Genomic DNA, 19,160 nt, shown 5'->3' with positions numbered 1-19,160 from the left:
AGCTTTTTTATCATTGAATTGCCATCTAAGTCCAGAGGTAAGGTGCAGGTTTCTTAGCAGTTGGAGCCTCAGACTGGATTTGAGCCAGGAAACCAAGGTTTCTCTTTCAAAGGTTAATAAAAATAACTGTATTCAACAAGGGGAGCTTCTTGTGAAAAAGAGACATTCCCTCTCTGCTCCCATTTACTTTGACTTTAAGCTCAAATAAAGGAACATAATCATCTCAGAGAAACCTTGCTTATCAGAGGCTTTTCTGTTTGCGGTAATCTTGCCTCCCATTTTTCTTTGTAAAAACCTCTGCCATGGAGTTAATTCTACGTGTATGAAGTAGAAGTAAAGCTGAGAAGCAGTTAGGGCACAGGCTTGATCTCAAATTGCAAGCATTGATTGGGAAAAAAAGGGTTCACAAAAGGCTGCCTGGGCTAGAACAGAGAGAGGAAGACTGTCTGTGCAGGCTGGGGGGAAAGGAACTATGCTGAGGGAGCTGAAACCAATAATCCTTAGATCACTCAAAGGAAATCCAAGCAGGAAAGGAAATGGAATTACAGAAAAACAGTGAAATGCACCAATGTGAGGGGTGACCGATTATAATGTTTGAAAGCTAAAACCAAAACCAGTCAGCCCAGGCAGCAGGGAAGACATCTTTAAGAGTAAGAGCAACCAGGCAGGGGATCATCTGGCCAAGGGAGAGAGTGAAGACACCAGAGTGGTTCCAGCAAAACAGATAAGATGTGAGAGGGCACAGCACATAGATGAATGTGTTCTGTGATGGAAGGGTTCAGACCTGAGGTTTTCCTCAGCTGTGCACTGCGCAATAAAGATATGGAGAATTCATTACAGATCTGCCACACTTCCTAAGAGGTTAATCACAGTTGGTGCAACATTATGAGCATACAGTATAAAGAAGAAATACAAACACATATGTGCACAAACCCCTTTTTCTGCTGCGATTCCCATTAAACAGTGAAAATAAATAGAATGGTGTGCACGTGTCTAGGTAATTTTTGCATGGGAAGCCTTTTACCACCACTATCCACGTGGATCTTGCTGAAATTTGCTAATCCTCCCAGCTGACAGCACAGTAACAGAGAAGCCTATTCCATCCGGCAGAGAGTCAAGGACAACACTGTGTAAAGTAGACCTGGCCTGGGGCAGGTGTTGCTGTCCAGTAGCATTGTTTACATTTTCAAAATCAGTCTCTTCTTCCAACCTTGAAAGTTAGAAATACACTTCTTTTCATAGAAATCTATTTCCCAGCCCGGTAAAAGCTGAGAGTCTGATATTGCCACATGATTCCAGGACCCTGTTAGAGTGAGTCTACAACACCCAAGTCTTTAATCTGGCCCAGATGTCATCTCCTACTGTAGTTACAAGAAAAGCTACGAAAATGTATGTTCAACAGATACAAAATTAAAAGTTAAATGTTTCCATAAGTTTCTAATAATCTTGAAAATAATACAGACTTCTGAATCCCAATTTTTTGCTGTAAGTTGTTCTGCCTCCTATCTTTATCCCACTAACCTGCCATGCCACTCTATAAGGGAGGGAGAACGTGAAGCAGACATTTAGACTTGATGACCCTCATAGAAATCCTGAAGCAGATTTTCTGATCTAAAGGAAATGCAAGAAAGCTGCATTTCATATTAAGAATAAACAAAGTAGGTAAGGAGGGAAGCTTTTTTTCCAGTGAAGGTGTATTACAAAGCCGTAACTTTTGAACTTCAGAAGGACACGTTTACATGGATGCGATGGGGGTAAACAGCAAGTTAAGTCTCAACACAGCACATTGGCCAATCATTTTAATTTTCATTTGTAACTACTAGCCAAGCAGCGCCAACCCAGCTCACATTTAACATAACAAGAAGGATAACCCCCCTAAAAGCACTCAGAAATAAATCACGCACCATCCCATCAGATAAACAGCGAGCCCTACTGATAAGGAATGCCTGCTAGTTCTGGGAAAAATCAGGATTCCTGCTTTTCAGTCCCCACACTGTAGGTGTGAAATGGCAACTTCATTTTGCCAAAGTGCTTAAATCCATCCTCCCACCCCTTTTGTGCGGCCGCCGCGGGAAAGAGTTCCGGTCCGCGCGCCCCCGTATTGCGCGGAGGCAGTGAGGCACGAAAAGTAGTCCCCTTGGAATGCGGCAGCAAAGCCGTCGATCCTTGCCACCCCCTCCCCGCTACGCTGCCCGTGCGTGGCCGCCCCCGCGACCCAGCCTGCCCTCTCCTCTGACAGAAGGCGTGTGTGTGTGCATACGTGTGTGTGTATGAGCATGTGTGTGCATGTGAGTGTGTGTATGTGTGCATGAGTGTGTATGTGCGTGTGTGTGTGCATGTGTATGAGTGTATGTATGTAAGAGTGTGCTTGTTACTGTATGAGACTGTATGTGTACATGACTGTGTGTATGTGCATGAGTGTGTATGAGTGCTTGTGAGTGTATGAGACTATATGACTGCATGCATGTGTGTAGGTGCGTGCATGTGCATGTGCGTTTATATATGTATGAGTGTATGTATATTGTGTGTGCATGTGTGCACGTGTATGCGTGTGTGTATGTGTTTGTAGGGTGGGCATGATGTGTGTGTATGTAGGTGTGTGCATGTGTGTGTATGTGTAGGAGGTGTGGGTGTGCACATACATATGTGTATGTGGGGTTGTGTGCATGTGTGTGTGCATATGTAGTGGGGGATGCGTAAGTAGAGGTGTGTGTATGTGTGCGTGTAGTGGGGGTGCATTTGTGTGTATGCAGGGGGGTGTGCATGCATGTCTGTGTGTGCATGTGTGTGTATGTATACGTGTGTATATGTGTGTGCATGTAGGAAGGTGCGTGCATGCATCTGTGTGCGTGTGTGTTGACTCTGTGTATGAAGGGTGTGTGTGCGAGTGTATGCCTGTGTGCATATGTAGTGGGGTGTGCATGTCTGTGAGTATGCAGGGGTGTGTGTGTCTGTGTCTGTGTATGTAGGGGGTGTGTGTGCATATATGTACATGTTTATGTGGGGGGTGTATGCATGTGTGTGTCTGTAGGGGTGTGTGCGCCTGTGTCTGTGTGCCAGTGTGTGTGTATGTGCCTGTGTGTGCATGTCTGTGTGTAGTGTGTGCATGTGTGTGTATGTAGTGGGGTGTGTATGTAGGGGTGTGCGTAGTGGGGTTTGCATGTCTGTGTAGTGAGGTGTGCATGTGTGTGTGTGTGTATCTGTGCGTGTCTATGTACATGTGCCTGTGTGTATATGCAGTGGGGTACGCACGTGTCCGTGCCTGTGCGCGTGTGCCTGTGAGTATGCGTGTGTGCATGTAGAGGGGTGTGAATGTATGTGTATGCATGTCTGCGTGTGCCTGTGTCTATGCATGTGCCCATGTGTGCACATATGTAGGTATGCACGCACACATGTATGTGTGTGTATATGTGCATGTGGGGTGTGTGTTCGTGCATGTGTGTGTACGTAGGTGTGTGTGTGTAGTGGGGTGTGCATGTGTGCGTATGTAGGGGTGTGCGTATGCATGTCTGCGTGTGGCCGTGCGTGTGCCTGTGTGTGTATGTAGTCGGCATGCGTTTGCGTGTGTATGTGTACGTAGTGTGTGTGTCTGTGCCTCTGTGTATGTAGTGTGTGCGTGCATGTATGCGTGCGTGTGTCTGTGTAGTAACGTGTACGTGTGTGTGTACGTAGGGGTGTGTGTGCATGCGTCCGTGCGCGTGCACACGCCTCTGCGTCCGTGCGCGCGCGCGCGCGTGCGTGTGCAGTGGGAGGTGCTTATGTGCGCGTGTTCGCAGGGGCGCGTGTACGCACGTGCGTGACCGCGCTCGCGCCTCCGCGCGTCGGTGCGCGCGCACGCGCGCGCGCAGTCGGTCCCGCCCCGGCACCGCCCCCTCCGTGCCGGGCTGCGGGGCGGGCGCTGCTGAGGGGGACCCGTTCGGGGCGCGGCGCGGGGCGGAGGAGGAGGAGGAGGAAGGGCTGCCTCGCTGCGCCTGTGCGGGCGATTCGGGGCGGGGGGGCGCGGAGGCGGCATGGAGGAGGGCAGCGGCTGCCCCGGCGCGGCGGGGCCAGGGCCGCGCTAGGCAGCCCCGCGACGCCCTTCCACGCCTTTCCCGGCGCCGGGAAGCATGCCCTGGCCGCGGGGGTGCCGCCGCCCGCCCCCCCGCCGCTGAGAGGCAGGCAGCAGCTAAGATGGGGGCCGTCCTGCGCTGCCTGCTCGCTTGCAGTTTTTGTTCGCTGATGCGAGGTGAGCTGGGGGGCGGAAAAAGGTGCGAAGTTTGGGGGTGGGTGGGGAGCGGGAAGGGTTGCGGGGGCAGCTCCCGCCTCCCCCGATCCCGGGAAACTTCCCCGCCGGCCCGGCACGGCCCTCGGGAGCAGCCCGGCGCTTCCCTCTCCGCCCCATTGTTGTTGGCAAGTTTGGCTTCTTAATCAAGGGAACAAAACGAGCTCTCCCCCTTCTCCTCCCCTAAACCAGCGCGTCTCCACTCTCCAGCTCTCCCCCAAACCAGCGCATCCCCCGCTTCTCTGTCCCCCAAACAAACTCGACGCCTCTTTCTCCCCCTCAGACGAGCGCATCCCCCCATTCTCCCCCACGAACAAGGCATTCCCCCCTTTTCTTCTCTCTCAAACCAGCGCATCCCCCCAGTTGGCCCCCACAAACAAGGCGTTCCCCCCTTTTCTCTCCTCCAAATGAGCACATCGCCCCTCTCCTCATCCCAAAGCTAGTGCATACTCCCCCTTGTCCCCCCGAAACCAATGTATCCCCCTTCTCCTCTCCGAAACCAGCGTGTCTCTACTCTCCAGCTCTCCCCCAGACCAGCGCGTCCCCCCATTCTCTCCCCCAGACCAGCGCATTCCCCCCCAAACCAGCGCTTCTCCCCCTTTCTTGCCCCAAACCAGTGCATCCCCCCATTCTCCCCCACAAACAAGGCATCCCCCCCTTTTCTCCCCCCAAACCAGCGAACCCCTCCTTTCCTCCCCCCCAAACCAGTGCAACCTCCTTTTCTCTCCCCCAAACCAGCGTCCCCCCGTTTCCTCCCCCCAAAGCAGTATATCCCCCCTTTCTCTGCTCTAAACCAGTGCTTCTCCCCCTTTCTCTCCCTCAAACCAGCGTATCCCCTCTAGTCTCCCCCACAAACAAGGCATCTCCCCCTTTTCTTCCCCCCCAAACCAGCTTTTTCCCCTTTTCTTCCCTGCAAACTAGCACATCCCCCCCATTTCTTCCCCCAGACCACCGCATCCCCCCCATTCTCCTCGCAAAGCGCACTCTCCTTGTCCCCCCCCCAAAACAGCACATCTCGCGTCTCCCCCCTCCCAGACCAGCGCATCCCCGTCCTTTCTCCGCTCTCCCAAACCAGCGCATCTCCCTCTTTTCTCCCCCTTCCCAAACCAGCGCATGCCCCTCTTTTATGCCCACCTCCCCAAACCTGCGTGTCCCCCTTCTCCCACCCCACCCCAAAGCAGCGCATCCTCGTCTCCCCGCCCAAAACTGCGCATCGTCCACCCCCATCTCTCTCCTTGCACCCGGTATCCGACTGGTACTGCTGTTCCCATCGCCAGGATCCTCTCTTTTTTCTCCTCTGAGAGAAGGATTTTATCCTGCCGGGTGCTGAGGGGGGCAGTGCAAAGCCTCTCGTGTTCAGCACGGAGTGGTGTGGTTGAAACTTGCTGAGCTGCGGCTGGAGATTTTTGTGCCTGTTTGCCCCTTTCCTTGATTTAAGTGGAAAAGGAATAGGGTTTTTTTCCATTCCTGAACATTCAGGTTGGAGATGAAGTGTGGTTGGGAAGTGCCTGTGTTTTCCCTGGAAGTCCCCTCGCAGCGAAGTGATTGTGAGGAGTTGGCGAGGAGAGGCTGTGCTTGGCTCTGCGCTGGGAGTTGAGAGAAGTTTGTATTTCGCTGATGAGCTGCCACGGGTGTTCATGCAGCTTTAAATCTGCATCCGAGTGTCTTGAGCGAGGGCTTGTCAAAATAGCTGAGAATGTTTTTATTCCACTTCCCTTCTCCAACAAGATTTCTTGTCTTATAGGACACAATTGGTGAAAAAACTGAGAGCAGTTGTGTTTTTTTTTGTTTTTGTTTTTTTTTTTTTTTTTTTAAATGCTGTGAACTAAAGCGCAGTAACTGGCTGAGAGAGTTGGGGTTGTTCAGCCTGGAGAAGAGAAGGCTCCGAGGAGACCTTAGAACAGCCTTCCAGTACCTGTAGGGGGCTACAAGAAAGCTGGGGAGGTACTTTTTACAAGGGCCTGGAGTGATAGGATAAGAGGGAATGGCGTTAAATGGGAGGGGGGAAGATTTAGACTAGACATTCAGAAGAAATTCTTCACGAGGAGGGTGATGAGGCACTGGCACAGGTTGCCAAGGGAAGTTGTGGCTGCGCCATCTCTGGAGGTGTTCAAGGCCAGGCTGGATAGGCCTTGAGCAGCTTGCTGTGGTGGGAGGTGACTGCGCGTGGCAGGGGAGTTGGAACTGGATGATCTTTAAGGTCCCTTCCAACTCAAACCATTCTATGATTCTTTGATGATTCTGTGAACTGTTTCCCTGTATTCAGTGTTTCAGGGAAGAAATCATTGGTGGTGTCTGCATCCATCATTTTGCTATTTGCTTGTATTTTTTCATACTAGATGGGAAAGAGGTTAATTAATAGTTGACCGACCACACTATGGTTTAGAAAATACATCAACAATAGTGTGTTTCCGTGAAAGCTAGAATAAAGGTGGTTTAGGTTGAAGTATCAGCTCCATCTCCAGTTGCTCAGTACTCTGGAGAACAAAAATTTTCTAATCTTCCATACCTTCCTTTTTTTTTCTCCCCTATGCATCTGTTTGCCATATTGTATCCCCTTTGCAAAGATATAAGTATACTTATTTAAATGGGCTGTGTAACATTTGGAATTCTATTGTGGCAGTGACCCCTAGTTTTCCAAAGTTAAGTGAGGTCTGGAGTGTAGAGAGAAACTGTTTACCAAATAGTTAATTTTGTTAACTGATGATGGTACCCACTCCTAGTGGACGATTCATTTTGCTCTAAGTTGCTGTTCAGCCTATTTCAAGTGACAGCAGAGTAATCTGTCATGTGTAGCGTTATGTTATATTATTATTGTAATTTCTTCAAATTGATCTTGAAATAGTGATGTGTTTTTGCAACTTTTTGCATTATTTGATGATGCTTAGTAAGACACTTTGAGGAAACATTCGTTTTATAAACCACCCAAACAGTCATTTCGTTTGTTGTGTCTCATCTTTGTCTGTTGCCAAGGACATTTGTATCGGAACAGCATTTTTGTTTCTTCTGTATTCACGGTCTCCTGCTGTTTGATCACCTACCTGAATTCATAATCTTCTGTTGTGACACAATAGTAATTTTTCTACTGGCTAATTGTTACCTTAGCTAGAGATAAACAGCAGGAACAGCTGAACTCTGAAGAAAGAAAAGTCAAATTTTAATGCATGCATCCTCCCTAATAAACAACATCTATGCAAGCAGAATTGGTTTGAATAAGATGTGTTGAGTTCAGAAGAGGTGTCAGCAGTTCTTCAGGGATGCAGAGGCAGTGCCAGCGTATGAATAACTGCATGTGTGAGAGTAGAGGTGAAGTTATGAAATTCACCGTCTGGTTTGTGAATTCAGTGCTGTGAAAGGTGTCAAGCCAACAGTATTGGGTACTGAAACTTGAAAAATGTACTATTGTATACTTCTGGATTGCACCATCCTCAGCTTACAGAATTAGCCTCCGTGTTCTCCCTGACTTAAAAAAGGCAAATAGGCAGAGGTTTGCAACAACTGAGCTGTGATTATTAGTCTGTGGCACCTCATTTACTGATTTCAAAGGAACAAAATTGGTAACCTGGCAGTGCAGAGCCCTGTAAGCTATGGAATTGAAGAAAGACCAGGCCGCTACTAGCCAGAAGTGGAGGCACAGGGCAAGACACGTATCTTTCAAAGTCGTCCAGGGACTGCGATAAGCCACATCATGATGATGTTTTTAAGGCAGGTATTTGGATTTTACAGGCAGGCTGTGGATGTTGTGTGATCTGGGGGTTGGTGTTTTGTTTTTGTTTGGTTTTGGGTTTTTTTTTAATTTTCTGGCTTAATGAAGAAAGGACTTGCTTTCCAGGAACCTCTTGACTCTCAGTCCAGTCTCTGTTCTCCTTTCTCGGCCTCTGGTTTGATTTGGGGGATTGGATTTCCTCCTCTCTCTGACCATCAACAGTACTTCTTAAAGCCACTCCCTGAGGGTACGTGTGGAGGAGTGAGTTAAAGCTGCTTCATGGCAGCTTTGCTGTATCTTCTTGACAGCTGTGAAACCGATCAGAATCTTGTTAGATAATTGACAGTTGCAAAGAGGCAATAGAAGTGGCATCACATCTGTCAGAGCTACGTGTAGATAAGTGTGAAAGTGAGGTTTCAACTTTTTAATAAGTGATAAAGAATTCTCCCTTCACCGAGTATTCATGACTTACTTTTCTTCCTGAAATAACTCTCCAGTCAGCATGTGACGCTGTTTTGTTTAGGTTTTAAACCCTGATCATGCAGACAGTGTATAAAGCTCTTGTTTGAATAGGAATCTTATAAATTATGTTTGTGCAGATGTGCTGAAAGTTGAAGACATCTGTGCTTAAGGTCAGTTAGTGAAGAAACGAAAATGTCTGTTTGGCATCTTATAACTACTGCTTCCTTCTTCCAGGGTTTGATTTAATCTGTTTTTGTTGTTTGAATATTGTTACTGGTTTAACAGTTTTTAATCTGTTGTTACTTGCATTTGGTAAGCAGATCATCCTTGCTTTTTTGTATCTTTTTAGATAGGCTTATTTGCATGTAGTTTAGAAGAGCTTAAAGTTCAAAACTTGCTGAGCTGTGACTGGAGGTGTTTGCACATGTTTTTCTACTGAAGTCAGGGAAGGGGACAAGGAATAAGCTTTTTACTTCTGAAGCGTTCAGGTTGGAGATAAAGTACAGCGCTTCCAGCTTGAGCTACATTTTTGCCTTCAGGCAAAGGGTCTCTTCACCTAGGACTATACAATACCTCAGTTTTGACAATATGCCTTAGGAATAGCTTTTTTTTTAAAAAAAAAAATCATCTCGTTCTATTTTTTCACCCAGGCTTGAATCAAGCATATTCTAGTCATGTTTTTTTCACTGTATGATTCCTCAGAAATCAGTGTGCCTTTGTCTGCTGTGATTTCCAATGCATTTCCTCTTTCATCTCTCTGCAGAACAGTCTAAAATTAGTGTGATCTAAGGTGTTACAAAATCCACCGTTACTTTAATAGTTTTTGCAATTGCATCTCTGTGATATAGTTCACTTATCATCAAATTGCTCTAGATTTTTTTAAAACTGAAAAATTAGGACGTGGGAAGCTTGATGGATTTTTTTGCTGTGACTTGGAGGTAAGGTGAAGTAGTATTTTTTGCAAGGTGCACTGAAGATGTTGGGAAGTTCTGGGTATATTGGTGAAGCTGTGTGTATCTGGTCACAAGTGTATACAGATGATGAGCTTCTTTTGTCCTTCAGTGGGAGTTATATAAAGGTGAAAAGCTTTGTTCACTTTTCCCACCAGTACTGGTTAGGGGAGCATTAATCATAGAATGTATTAAGTTAGAAAGGACTAAAGATCATTCAGTTCCAACTCCCCTGCCATGGGCAGGGACACCTCCCACTAGACCAGGCTGCTCAAGGCCCCATCCAACCTGACCTCGCACACTTCTGGGAGGAGGCACCCACAACTTCCCTGGGCCACCTGTGCCAGTGGGAAGATTCTTCACCCTCATTGTGAAGAAATTCTTCCTGCATTAATCATATTCATGTTTCCTTTTTCCCCCAATGAATCCATTACATCTGTGTTCTGAGTTTCTAGGTAGGGGATTTGGCTGGTAGCTGTAGAATGGGTGGAGGCTGTTTTACTTTGCAGGAAGATAGATCAGGATCTGGAGCATAGGAACCTTTTAAACTCTCTCTTTGGCAGCTGGAGAAATCTGATTCCTTTGGACATCTGTAATCCACCTTTATGATGATGTCGCATCTCAAAAATGCCAACTTCAAAAATATCTGCTGCGGTGCATGGAATATGGGATTTACTTTTTAGTTCAAATCAAGAAGAGCGAAGAATTTTTTTTTTTTTTATCTTCTGAGGGAGTAGAGTAGGGGAAGAAAAGGGAGAGGAACAGGTTTCAGTTTCTGATCTGTCACTGTTCATCTCCTCTGGCAGCCTGTCCGTGGATTTAAATGCTATATTCTTTGTCCCCAGCTTATTTAACCTCATTAATTTAGTATGTAACACTAAGTATATGGATTGCTTTGCTGGTGGCTTCTTCAAAAGAGGGCACTGCATTGTACTATAGTGAGAGATGTGTGTCATTGTTGAGTGGCACCAGAAATGCAGTTGTTACTAAAGCTTTGTGGCGTGCTGTTCCTCCTGCCCCAGCCAGTGGCTCTGCTGTGCCTGGGAGCATGCTCAGCTCTGTTGTTGAGGAAGCCTTGTGCTTCAGTCAGGTCACCTGAAAGGGATTTGCTTGGTAAACTACACTGGTGTAGTATACCTGTTGCAAAGTGACAGAATACACAGCATTATAAACAAAGAAGCTGTGTCATTTTGTGGTGGTTGTTCAGGGCTTGCAAGAGGGAAGCATCTCTAATGGGTTGGACATAAATGCTGGTTATTGACGTCCTAATTATTAAGTAACTTTTTCCTGTCTATGTATTCGTCAGGCAAGCTGACATAGAGAACTGTCACTGAGCTCTCTAAATATTTGTGTAGTTTAGGTGTTTATGTCAAGAGATTCATAGTGTCATCAGGCTCAATATTTGTGCCACATGGACAGAACTTTGAACACAGTGATGGTGTTGGCAAATAGAAATAAGCTTGTTGTCACTTTGCCTTTTCCTTATGTTCTCCTGTAGACCATTACGAAAATAGTTTGGTGATTATCTTGCTACAGACCTTTCTATTTCAGTGTAATTGGCACAGTCCCCCACCAGTTTTGAAATGGAGTCAAACTTACCAGTCTGTAATAGAACAGTAATACTGCAATGGCTTCTCCTGTTTGACATATAATACAGCTTTAAGAACACACCATTCAAATGTAGGTTAAAATAAGCCATGATTTAGTTAATAATACTTTGTTTCCTTTGCAAAATGTTACAGGCTATTTGGAGAAAGAAGCATGTCAGTTTAAAAGATGGAATGCTTTCTGAGCTTCATTATTTATACAGCGAGAACAATAAGAAAATGTTTTTAATATAAACAGACATAGAAAATGGCAACGTTTATGCAGGTTTTTTTTTTTAGTATCTTGTTACAGGATCACATTACCTAAATAGAATTATTCCCTTGTGATATAATCAATGGGGCAGAAATGGGATTATAGTTTTAATTCTGTTTATGAGGGCCATGTGTGAGCTCATTTTCCCCTTTTTATTTTCCTCTTACTCCTCCCCCTGCTCCCCAACCTGATCCCAGAGGAGAACCGGTTTTCATATTGTGTTTTGTTTCTTTTTGTATGCGTGTGGTTTTTTTTTTAAACTTCTTATGCATCCAGAACTTGTCAATAATAAGCATTCTCCCCTGTCTGTTGTTAAAGAGTTTGGGCTTCTGGAAGGTGGCTGACATGTTTGCCTGAATTCTGGAAGTTAAGAGTATGTGGAAGTTAACAAATGTCAGGTGTCATAGCATTTCAGTTGTTTTTCCTTTGTTAATTTGTCAAAGTGATGAAGAAAACTCTGACTCGTACTCATAGGATTAGTGTTAATTAAAATGTTAACACTTTGGAGATCCAAGAATCCTCTTTTCCCTACATGGAGTAATAGAGTAGAAATATTAAGAATAATAGGAGACTAAGAAGTTGTCAACTTTGTAGTGACTCTTATGATGCCCATTTGGAAAATGCATTGGTGTTCTAATAAGCTCGGAAGCTTAACTGAGGTTTAGCAGTTATCCTTCACCCTGTAGATGATGGTAGAATTTATAAGTAAAATAATTCGGTTGAGCGGGTTTGTATTTATGGGTTTGATTGTCTTCTGTTTGGATTACCAGAAATCAGTCATTATCAATACCAAAAAGAGCCGATTCTCCACCTATTTTGGGGGACCCTGCATGCATATGTGTGTTTTGGTTCATTTTTTTTTGGTCTTTGTTTTGGTTTTAACTTGTCACTACATCTAATATGAGCCTGATCAAGATTTAACATTAGTAGCTCTGGGATGTGAGTGTTTTTGAGTGTTTTAAAAAAAAACATGTAGGTCCAACTCTGTTTCCAAAAAAACATCAAATGTGCAATAATTTTCATAATTTTTGAAGTTTGTGCACATCTTTCCTTTAAAAACAATCCCTTACTATTCATTTGAACTGAATTTGTTTTTTATTATATTGACAAGTAAGCTTAATAGTCTTAAGAATTTATTTAAAGTGTAATTTTAGTTTATGAACTTTTTTCCTTTTGCTGATGAAAAGTTGTTTTAAACTTGCGCTGTGAGTATTCTTCTTTCTATTTTCTTATACAATTATTTTCTAGCTCATTTGTGTTAATATTTATGCAAAACTGTTGACACTGGCTTGTCTTGAATAAAGTATTTTACCTGCATGGGGAACAAAATGTGGGAAATTTTTTTACTACTTGGAACTATGGCTTATTTTATTCTCAGTATTTGTTATGATGGATGAACTGACAAAGATGCCATTTGCCAAGCTTGGTCTGGAAAATGTGCCATAAAGAAATCATTGGATAGCTGATGTGTTCTTTGAAGAACTGCAGAGAAATGGGGATGAAAATGTGATAAGACTTCGAGGCAGTATTGCTGCTCCTCCCACTCCCTCTGCTCCAAATCAGTCCCACTATTATGACCTAGCTGAGCACTGCCACTTATTTTTGTGGTATACTTGTCAGTGCTGGCAGTTTTTCTGTATTATGGGTAATTCTGTCTTCTGGTTGGGGTCTTTTCTGCTCAATTCTCTGTTCATGCCTTACAGCTACTTCCTGATAGTTCTTCAAAAATCTAAGCAAACAAAACACCTCAACCACAAAACAGAATAAACACATTTAAAAGTTGTTTGGGTTTTTTTTGTTTGGTTTTGTTTTGTTTTGTTTTTTTTTTGTTTGTTTGTTTGGGTTTTTTACCTGATGAGGCAAACTGACAGACTTGAATATTTTTTAAGAACTAGGCATGCCAGCTCCGATAAATTGCTGAAAGTCATCTAAGGTCAACTCAGTGTCAACATGGAAAAAGGCTTTTTTAGTTTAAAGGCAAACCAGTGTGCTGCTTCTCAGGACATGGATGTTTTTGGTCACATGGATCCATTAGCAATCTGGGTAAGAACCCTTGGCTGAGATGATTCCCATGCACTGTCTGCCAGTGTAACGAGAGTCCTCCAGCCATGGAGGCAAGTGGTGACTGAGGACAGAGGTGATTGAAGGCAAACACTCCAGGCCACTCTCAACTTGATATGCATCCCAAAACATCTGTTGCCCAGGCTGGAGCACCTCATGAACTCAGGTTGCTCCAGAGTAGCAACAAACTTTGGAGCATTCCCATCTCAGCTTGCCAGGGTGTACAAGGTGTATCTTGCAACCCTTAGGTTTCCTAGGCTTTGGAAAATGGGCTGCCTCTGTCACAGCATCACAATGTTGTACCTTAGTGCTCTAATTCAGTGGAGGGACTGAAGACAGCGCACAGTCTTTCAACAGCTTTGTGAGGAATATAGTAGAGGCTTTTGGTTTGTTTACTTACTGTTAGAAGCTCTGGAGGAAGTGATGATGCCAGAAGGTGTGAAGGGTAGTGTTTTGTTTCAATGTGATCAGGTTGTCTTATCTGTCATTGTAGGGCTTGAAGTTTGGATTGCAAAATATCATCCTATTCAGATGTAAGACTCTAATTGGTGCAGTATAGCAAAACAAGATTTCTTTTTCTGCGTGAGCAAAGGTGCATGCTTGGGAAAACTGTCAGAAACATACCTTGCAGACAGGAGATGCTTTGCAGCAGTCTACATGCATACTAACTTTTGCGTTAAACAGATCGTGTCAATTTAAGCATGGGTGTTTCCAGTAGAACTAGGCAAATATTGCCAGTGTGTATGGAACTGGTATGACTTCACCTGCAGCACTGTGTGTTGTTCTGACAACTGTTAGAGAAACAGGGAGAGCATTGAAGGAAGGTTATGAGGACACCTGAGGAAATGGCAATGGTCATGTGGAGGTTCTGCAGATGTTAACGTGGATCATGGTGCTACTTGGTCAGACACCCCTTTGAGGCTTCTTGCTTTCAAGAGTCTGCTGCTTGCCGGGTAAGATGTACTGTTCTGCTGCCAGGTCAGCTTTATTTTCTTGCCACTTTGCGGCTTCCTCTTGTAAACAGCAGGGTAATGGAAGCAGGTTATAATGTTATGTGGCAATGTAGCTGCAAGCAGATGTCTGACCAGGGAGCATAGCACTCTGCTCATCCTAGGCTGTTGTCAGCAAGATGGATTCAGCATATTAAGTTATGAAGATGTAAACTGCCAGTCACAGTGGTGTGGTTTATCCCTGCAAGAGTGCAATGGAAAGAACTTCAGAGTAGGAGAGTCAACATTACAGAAAGATGAGCTGAGTTACCTTGCCGTTGCTGAGACAGTGGGTCAGCGTGAGTGTGATACCTGAGGAGAGACACACTGTGGTAATTTGGAACTCATCAATGTCTGGCTCTATCACTCTTCTACCAACACGGTGATTTGACGGGCAGTGCCTGCCATTCAGAAAGTGACTTGCCTGTACTGTGCTGGAGTATTTGGTGGTGCTGGAGTATTTGGTGTACTTCAGTCATGTGTGCTTTTGCTGTATCTGCCAGGTCTGTTGGGTTTTATGCCTGAACCTGGTATTATTCCCCGTATTCCATGCCTCCTTGCATTCTCTTGCCTCCATCTGTCTAGCTCTTTTTTAGAAAGAGAATTTTTTTCCTGTTACTCATAAGGCTAAAGGGTGACTTATTGCCTTTATACTAGTGAGTCTTGCAGGATGTCTTGGTTTCCAAAGTTCTTGCAGAACTAGCAGTAGAAGCTTGGTGCAGAATCCAAGTGCCGTTATTGCTGCTTGGTGTCTTTGCTTTTGCACTAATGTTTTTACTTATCTCATTCACTGGCAAGCCTGACTGTTCCTATGGCCTTTTGAGTTACCAACTGAACAGACCTTGGATAATTTTAAAAAAGCTGAAAAGAGGAGAAAAGTCCTTTCTGAGAAGCTTGGGCTGCCTGATGCTTATTTGCTGAAGTCCTGGTTGCCTGCTGTGGCCTACAAGTGTATTTGTGAGAATAAGGCAGTTCAGAGAGAAGAGAGTTCTCCATTCACATTGAAGGTGGAATGGGGTCTACCGGGGAGTCAGTTTATTATTTTTCTTTTAAAAAGTTGTGTGGCATTCTGAATTGTGTGGAATAAATTGAGAAAGGTGCTGCAATGAAGCACTTAGTGCAAAATCCTGGCCTGCTGCTTGCTGTGCTGAAACTGCTGTGTATTTCCTGGTCATTTTTTTTGTTTGTTTGAAAATAGGAACCATCTCTGTAAAAGTTTCTTGAGGCTGGGTCCCTGTCTTATGAGGAAGTCTTTAATTTGCAACTTGCCTCTCTTCTGATTTGACTCCCAGGGTTTTATTCCCAGTGCTACCCCAATCTACTCCTTCTTGCTCTTCCAAACTGAGCAACAAACCTCAAATGTTCCCAGATAAGAAGTATACAGCATTCCTTAGAAGCACAAGCAATGATGGAGAATTCTGAAATCTGTGGAGTGAAGGGTCCTCACAACCGACTGTACTGTAACCCTTACATCCCTTCAAAGAGTTTTTCTTATGTTCTCGTGTTGTCTCTCGGTTGGATGTCTTGGGAATGGGGATGATTGCCTTACATGTAAGGAATTTTGCATATAGAATGGTTTTGAGGAGGCTGTAATTAATGCTCTTTGCTGGTTATCTCTACCCATTTATCTGCTTCACCTCTTTTTGTGGGCGGAATGGGGGTCTGTGTTGTTCTGTCAGGGTGTTTCCTCATGCTTTCTCTGCCTCATCCAGGACACCGTGTATTTGCTTAGTGTATCTCATCACTGTGTCTCCTCTTCACATTTGCTATCCTCGTGGCAGTACACTTGGCAGTATCAAATCACTTTTAGATACTTGGAGTTCTTCATCAAGACTTTTAAAAGACAGGGAGTTTTATCTTCCTACTATCATCTTGCAATGTAACATTCCATGGGTTTCTTATCAGTGAACTCCATGGATATTTATTTCCACCATGTGAGTTGTTTCCTAGTACTACTGGCTGGGCTGCACTGGGATTTTGGGACAGGTTGCCACAAGTTATGGTGGTCACCTGTAGTCTGATGGGTCCTGTTCCTAAACTGGAGGTTCACTAGCACTAATTTGTGAAAGCTGATGTGGTCCTCCCTTTCCCTGGTGTACTAGTATTTAGGTTTATCTGATGTTCTGAACTAGTTCTGGATACAGAACCAGTAGTAGAAAACTACTTTGTGACAGGTGGTGGGAGAGCACAGTAGCCTTGTGCTGGTTTAGCACTCTGCATTGTCTTGCTGTATGAGACAAGTTCTACTGCCAATGAAAAAGAGAGGTTGGTAACCGACAGCTGAAAGTGGGGGGAGAAAGGATGTGGCTCCAATTGCATCTTGAGCAGATCTAGCAGGCTGCCAGTGAAAGGGGGGAGAGCTGCTCCCCCTTCCAACTCCCTGCTGCTTGCCTTATGTTGGTTTTGGAGTTTGCTGGACCACTTCTTGAGTCAATTCAACTTGCTAGCCCAGTCAAACCTTTCACTGACGTAATGATTTTAATCAGCTTGGGGAGGGGCCCTTAACTACGTGAGGGGGTAGAATAGCTTTGATGGAGTTTGGGAATGAGAGAAAAGGGTTTGGGGAAAATGAGATGACGCTAATTGCTTTAACCAAGCTAAATTCCACGTCAGTGAAAGAGAATGAGTATGCTGAAGGTTAACACTGACCTTGTGGCAACCAGAGGTGTCATGGATTGTGGAAAGGGAGCAAGCGGGAACTTGTGGAAAGTGGAAAAGGCCTCTGGACTAGTTAAAAAAAAAACAAGATGAATTCTGACAGCTTGAAGTAGCCACTTAAACACCAAAAAAACCTTGAAAAACATTAACTGTTAAAATCTTCTAATGTTGGTTGCTCGCTTTGCGTCGTGTGGACTGCTGTACTTTTAAGCCAGTATCAGACACTCATGAATTAGATGTACAAGTTAACAAGTGTTAATGAAACCAGCCTGAAGTAACTTGGGGACTGGCGACTTAAGATATGCTAGGGGGAGAGACAGCTATAGCTAAAAGAAATATTTGGTAGAAGAAATGAAGCTTGGTGGTGAGGAGAGGATGTTAATGTAGAATTCTAGTTGTAAAGGCAGGGCACAAAAGATAGTGGCTGGATTTTAGTATTGAGTGGGGTAAGCTTGGGGAACATGTTATGTCCATATCAAAGTTCAGAAGCAGGCTCAGTGACCCATTATTGGCCGGTGTTTCTTATGATTTAAATTCTTTTTGTTGCAGTACAAATGTGTTAAACTTGATTTTTTGTAACTTTTGCACTCTAAGCAAATATATGTTCTTGCTAGTGATACAAAAAAGCTTATTTTATAATTAAGCATAGCTTTTACTCTGTAAAGTATACACTTTACTTAGAAGAATAAAGCACATGTAGACCTGAGGTAATAAAGGACATGGTAATATTCACTGCTGTTTCAGTTGGTGATTTCCAAGATGGGTGTTTCCTCTTTTACTTTTAAAAATGTGTACGTTTCTTCAATGCATTATAGTTTTTTGCAGTTAAATTATATATTTTTATGATTGCTATAGAAAGGGAAATAGAAATGTATATAAAGATTTCAGTTTCAATTACTTAAAAAGGTAAACTGAATTGTATCTTTTTACTCTATTGTAACTTAAACTGTGAAATAGTTGCCTAGCTTTGAACAGAGTTTCCCTTGGAGTTCTTGCCTTAGGCTATTAGTATAGTTCATAACTGTGTTAGTCAAGAAAGACATCTTTTCAGCGTCCTGTGGCTCTTTTAAAATAAGTTATATGGGGCAGGATGGGATCTTTTGCCACAATTTTCCTTTTAGTATCGCTGCTTGAGTCAAGTAACTGGCAAAGATGATACTAGGTACAAATGCTGCCAACTTCAGTAGTTGAGTTTTATGGGATATGGAAGCCTTCATGTTTTCCAGGAAGAGCTGGTGGGGGTGGGGGATAAACCTGTTTTTTATTATTTTGATGATGCCTGCTTCATTCCTGAATTTCGTAACAAATTGGAACGCTTAATATCCTCATCTGCCAGCCCTGCAGGATGTGTTACAAGTTGTGGCTCTGAATCAATCTGCACGAAGCTACACATCCTAAGTGTAGCTGTGTTTCTCCTGAGCCATCGTTCAAATGACTTGCATTATTCATTTCTCCAATCCTTCCTCAGCCAGATCTGAGCTCCTGCAAGGAGTGAATAACCTATGCAGTGCAGTTGTGTTAGGCTCAGCAGTGCCTTCGGGCCTTGACGATTACTCTTGACATGCCTGGTGTTCCAATTTGGTGCATGCTGTGTTCATGGGTACTTTTGCCCTGTGTTGCACATAATAATGGAACCTTTACTCATTTGTGTGTGGATTTACCTTTTTTCAAATGCTGGGCATGCTGTCTTCTTAGAGAGAGCTCTGCCAGTTGGCTGCACGTTTCCTTGTGGTGTGCCAGATCACAGTGGGCTGGCTATTAACTAGATTTTTCAGATTACAATTGTATGCAAGCTTTAAAAAAGTGGAGAGTTTTATTGCATATCTGGTTTTTATTACTTACAGTTTGCTGAGTACTTTTTTCCTAAAAAATGCAGTCATGGTAAGCAACCTGCACTTCAAGACATTCTACTATAATTAATTTTTATTAATGAAATCCTTAGGAAATTATGCAAGGAATGGAAGAAGGTAGCAAAGCAAGGTAATAAACCTACTTAATATGGGGATTCTACTTTCTGATTTAAAGAAGTCTACCTCTTCTCCATGGAAATTTAATGACTAAGATGAATGTTTTGCTGCACAATAAAAACTTGCTTTCTGGAAGGGGGAATACAAATTTAACATCATTAAAAATGACATGGCTTCCCACTTTCCCTCATTTTAGTAAAACTTTCTATCTAAAGATTATTGTAAACCAGTTTATATTCCATGTTC

General features: G+C 43.9%; 1 protein-coding gene across 2 annotated transcripts in view; it reads left to right on the top strand.

Annotated features, from left to right (window-relative positions):
• Positions 1-3,962: 3,962 nt before the first annotated feature.
• The window catches only part of LRP6 (LDL receptor related protein 6), a 145,735-nt gene continuing 130,537 nt past the window's right edge, over positions 3,963-19,160 (top strand). Inside the window, exon 1 of one of the 2 annotated variants that reach the window (XR_008450712.1) lies at positions 3,963-4,225. Coding sequence is in view for 1 of the 2 variants with exons in the window: in XM_054071784.1 (XP_053927759.1) it covers positions 4,171-4,225 (55 nt within the window). In the remaining variant the exon portion in view is untranslated. The remainder of the gene's footprint in view (positions 4,226-19,160) is intronic. The other variant, XM_054071784.1, reaches the window with a different exon arrangement.

This window comes from Cuculus canorus, chromosome 1, assembly GCF_017976375.1.
Source record: "Cuculus canorus isolate bCucCan1 chromosome 1, bCucCan1.pri, whole genome shotgun sequence".
Lineage (NCBI taxonomy): Eukaryota > Metazoa > Chordata > Aves > Cuculiformes > Cuculidae > Cuculus > Cuculus canorus.
This window is presented reverse-complemented; position numbering and strand designations above follow the sequence as displayed.